Source organism: Triticum urartu, chromosome 3A, assembly GCF_056163025.1.
Source record: "Triticum urartu cultivar PI428250 chromosome 3A, HENAU_Tu73, whole genome shotgun sequence".
NCBI classification, from domain to species: domain Eukaryota; kingdom Viridiplantae; phylum Streptophyta; class Magnoliopsida; order Poales; family Poaceae; genus Triticum; species Triticum urartu.
The window spans coordinates 400,943,006-400,947,650 of NC_141875.1; the positions used below are offsets into that span (position 1 = coordinate 400,943,006).

The window sequence follows — 4,645 nt, forward strand, 5'->3', positions numbered from 1 at the left end:
TAACCAAAGGACATTTTGCCATTTCTGTGATTTCAGAGGCTAACGAAGTGGTATGTGTTCGTTCCTGAGTGTCACATGTAAGGTGGGATGTATACCTGGAAAATTACATCAATGAATCGACTCCTGCATGCTCATTTCTGACTAATACAAGAAGCAGCCCCATCTCCCTATACAGTTATCGTAAAGAAATAAAGTTTCAGCAAAACAGCCAATCCCAACTGCAACAAGAATATCCCTGCAACGATCAGAAACCACCGCTCCCCAGAGTTTAAGATGTGGGCACGGAGATTGACAGCGACGAAGGTAGCAGACATAAACCCAGCGACACCAGCAATAACCCATCTGAATATTTCTATTGGCACAATTGACAGAAGCTGTAACACAAATGGAAAAGAAAAATGTTAGTCCTCAGTTAAAATAATTGTCCCTCCTTTTACTTGTTTATGACATTTAAGTGTTGGCAGGAGTAAATCAAGATCATTTGAAGAAACTACAGGTTTGCCTGGTAAAGAGGGCATGTCACCGGCAACACTAAACCATATAGGATCAGTTCATATCGGATAGATAACTTAAATACCGCAAACTGAAACTGATTCACAGTTCAGTACACTTACATCTAACTGAAATGGAAAGCTAAACAAACAGAAAAGAATTCAAAGTCTATCTGCATATTGAGGATGTACTGACCGAGGCTGGAATGAAGATGAACAAAGAGTACCCATACAGGCACCACAATTGCACGAGTCCAGCAGGTGCTGAGAAGTACTTAAGAATGACATATAACCCAAGGGGAACAAATGTCACATAGCCATAGAATAAGCCAGCAGACCATGTAACCAGGTTAATATCATAGGTCCACTCTTTCTTGTGCCATTTGTGGGAAAGGTAGGTGACAAACGTGGCAATGGAAGCAGCAACAAAAATCAGGGTGGTGCACGTCCAGAATGGCCCATACCTATTAAAAACAAGTTATTGTGATGTCAATAATTCCAAAGTAAATTGATTAGAAGTTCAAACTTACAATTCTTAATCATTCATTGAATTCTAAATATAACATTCATTAAAAGAATTGTTAATTTAATTATCTGTATAAATAAATCTTCCACGGAATGAACTGGTTAGAAAAAATCAGAACATGGTGAAGTGCTAATATAAACCAGCACGTGTGGCTCCTATTATTATTGTGAAATTTAGACGTAGGCAATAAAATAGGTGGCAGAAATATAGTTGATAGCACCGCAAAGGATACTCTGCACATATGACAAGCTATTTAGATCATATCGGACTATCAGTTACAACACTTAATCGTTGTGAACCAGTACTGTCCTAAATTGATATGATTAGGACTTGTTTTATTATTCGCTGTAGGAAGAATCAGGATAGATACATTTGCATCGCGGTACAAATTAATGAAATAAAATAGTCTACAGAACAGCTGAAATGAAACCTTAATGTAAGCATTTGAATATTTCAAGGCTTCTATAAATTATACACGTGATTAAAGGAAAATAATTCTAGGAAATATCTGCCACTAAACGATTAGCTTTCCATCAGGATACCAAAGGATGAAAGGAAAATATCCAGTATTCCACTTAATCCACTTGCATAAGAAAGAACAATAGCAACCAATGTCACGCCGTGTGCTGGAAATTAACCCTGCCCCCTCTTCTAAACAAATGGCCTACCATTAGAAGATACTTTCAAGGCCAAGGAATCATCTTAACAGCATTACCACTCTTCACAGGCATTAATCATCCGTGTAGAGATCAGGTGGATCAAGAGCAATACATCCCACTATACCATAACACAGAGCTTATGGAACGGTCAGACACAGAAGGAACTGGTCCATGAAACTAAAACTTTATTCTGAACTAGTAGACCAACAACACACTCTCATTCCACAACTGAAGACATTGTATCAGGAATCATGTCCAGCAAAAACACTAAAACATTCTAACATTTTACTACTCTTGCCGCATTCATTCTCAAGCATACAGATCTTATCAACAAGAGGAATGAAGCCAACATATATAAATAAAGTAGGGGAATGCGGGTAAAGCATACAGGTCGGGTTTGTCGGAAGTCTTCTCTGTGAAGTTGCCGCGGAAGGGGAAGACCGACTCCCAGATCCTCTCCACGACATCGGACGTGTCAACGTCGAAGTAGGGCTTGTAGGCCGCTACCGAGAACATCCGGAACCAGCCGCCCTGCGCGGCATCGTCCGACCCACCATCGCTACCCCTGCCTCCGCCTCCCCCTCCAACCTTGGACGAGAAGGTGTCTGCACAGCCGCTAGAACAAAGTCAGATCCGCGATGGAGATCCGATGTCAGAGAAGAGAGTGGAGAGGAGGAGATCTGATCTCACCGTCGGAGTCAGTGGGCGGGCGGTAGGCGCCAGAGATCTTGCCCTTGGCTTCTGAGGGTGGGAAGGTCTGGAGGTTGGACTCGGTGAACTTGATGGTCTGCGGATCTGGCCCCGTCGCCGCCTGCGCGAGACGTGAGAGGTGAGGCGCGAGAAGAGATGGACGGTGGGCGAGGGGTTGATGAGTACTTACCGGGACGGATCCGGAGGCTTTGGGATCGTCGAGGGCGGAGTAGCCACCGCCGGACATCATCTTGACCGGCGACGGAAACAGCCGCGGCGGGGGATCGGGGAAGGGAAGCTTCGGGGCGGAGCAAGCGTCCCGCAGCGGCAAGGTGAGAGTTAGGCGGGCCGGCCGCGTAAAGAGATGGGTGGATGTCTTCTCGGATCTTGTTGCGGCTGTTATAAACCCGCGCCTTCTTGCCAAGTGAAACAGTTGCGGCTGTTATAAACGGGCCGTTTTTCACGGGCCGGCCCATGTTCAAGCGTGTCCGGCATGTAAGAGCATTGTCTAAAAAAATCTCCAGCCGCTGGCCCGCCGGAGACATAAAAATCGCCGCCTGGGAGCGAGCCGACGGCAGAATCGGCGCTGGGGCGGTTGGGCATCCAGCCGTCGGCCCCAGGCACCGATATCGGTCCATTTTTAACCGCTTTTCGGCTCAGATAAATAGAAAAATGACCCGATATCAGCGTGGTTCGGCGTTGAATTCTCAACATAAATAATTCTTTTATCACATAGTTCACAAAATCAAATAGTTCAATAAAATAGTGCAACAACAAATAGTTCAATACAAATTATATAGTTTAACGAATAAAAACACATATTTCATCACACGTCGAGCCTGGCGTCGCCCTTGATCCTTCATAGGTGCTCCACTAGATCCTGCTGCAGTCGATGGTGCACTTGTGGGTCTCGGATCTTTCTGACGCATATTGTGGTAGGTAGTCCAGGTTGCCGATAGTTGGTGATCAACTTCGGTTAGAGGACCCTGCCTGTAGTATGGTTCAGTGTCAAACACTGGCTCTTCCTGCTCGCTCTCGATGATCATATTGTGCAAGATGACACATCAAGTCATGATCTCCCACATTTGATTTTTCGACCAGGTCTGAGCAGGGTACCGGACAACAGCAAATCGAGATTGGAGCACACCAAATGCCCGCTCGACATCCTTCCTGCAAGCCTCCTGCACCTTGGCAAAGTAGGACTTCTTGCCTCTTGGCACATCGTTTGAGATAGTCTTCACAAATGTAGACCATCTCAGATAGATGCCATCGCTAGGTAGTACCCCTTGTTGTAGTGCTGCCCATTGACCTCGAAGTTCACTGAAGGAGAATGACCTTCAACAAGCTTGGCAAAGACAGGGAAGCACTGCAGCACATTGATGTCATTGTGAGTTCTTGGCATACCAAAGAAGGAGTGTCAAATTCAGAGGTCATGTGTGGTCACCGCCTCAAGTATCACACCGTAACCGCCTTTGGCGCCTTTGTACATCCCCTGTCAAGCAGATGGGCAGTTCTTCCATTTCCAATGCATGCAGTCGATGCTTCCAAGCATCCTAGGAAATCCTCCTGCTGCATTCTGTGCTAGGATCCGAGCAGTGTCTTCCGCATTAGTGTTCGCAAGTATTGCGGTCCAAACACTGCCACCACTGCCCGACAGAACTTGTAGAAACACTCAATGGTGGTGGACTCGGCCATGCGCCCATAGTCGTCGAGTGAATCACCGGGAGCTCTGTATGCAAGTATCCTCATCGCTATCGTGCACTTCTGGATTGAGGTGAGTCCAAGTTTGCTGGTGCAATCCTTCTTGCACTTGAAGTAGCTGTCGAACTCCCAGATGGAATTCACAATCCTAAGGAAAAGCTTTCGGCTTATCCGATAACGACGCCGACATGTTTTGTCGCCGTGCAGTGGAGTGTCGGTGAAATAGTCTGGAGTAGAACATGCATTAGCCTTCGAGACGATGTCGGTTCTTCTCTTTCATCCGCCCCGGCGCCGAGTCACCTCGCCGCGGCTTTTCATTGCTCGCCAACAAGTTGGCGACGGCGGCGAGGACCATGAGATGTTCCTCTTCCTAGACGTTGGCCTCGACTTCCTCCTCCAGCAACGTGGCGAGCGCTTCCTCGTCGTACGAATCCATTGCCGAGGCAGGCAAATCGCCGAACACCTTACGGGCGTGGTGGGCGAGCACCCGCCGCTACACTGCCCCTCCGCGGCCGAAACGCCGGAAAAATCGCCCAGCCGACGGTGGAGAGGCTGCCTCGGCGAAACCTCTGCTCTTT

General features: G+C 47.1%; 1 protein-coding gene across 1 annotated transcript; it reads right to left on the reverse strand.

The window, feature by feature from the left end:
* LOC125544029 (uncharacterized) lies at positions 1-2,770 on the reverse strand. Its single transcript, XM_048707560.2, has 5 exons — positions 2,557-2,770; positions 2,367-2,487; positions 2,065-2,281; positions 688-955; positions 1-374 (listed from the first exon to the last, which is right to left on the reverse strand). Exons 1-5 carry the CDS (start codon positions 2,614-2,616, stop codon positions 168-170), a joined length of 873 nt encoding a protein of 290 aa, XP_048563517.1. The 5' UTR covers positions 2,617-2,770; the 3' UTR covers positions 1-167.
* Between the last annotated feature and the right edge of the window lie 1,875 nt (positions 2,771-4,645).

Coding starts and splice junctions, on each gene's coding strand:
- LOC125544029 (XM_048707560.2), bottom strand. CDS start 2,616: ATGATGTCCGGCGGTGGCTACTCCGCCCTCGACGATCCCAAAGCCTCC. Junction 2,488..2,556: donor AAGCCTCCGGATCCGTCCCG/GTAAGTACTCAT, acceptor CGTCTCGCGCAG/GCGGCGACGGGGCCAGATCC. Junction 956..2,064: donor ACTTCCGACAAACCCGACCT/GTATGCTTTACC, acceptor TGTTTTTAATAG/GTATGGGCCATTCTGGACGT.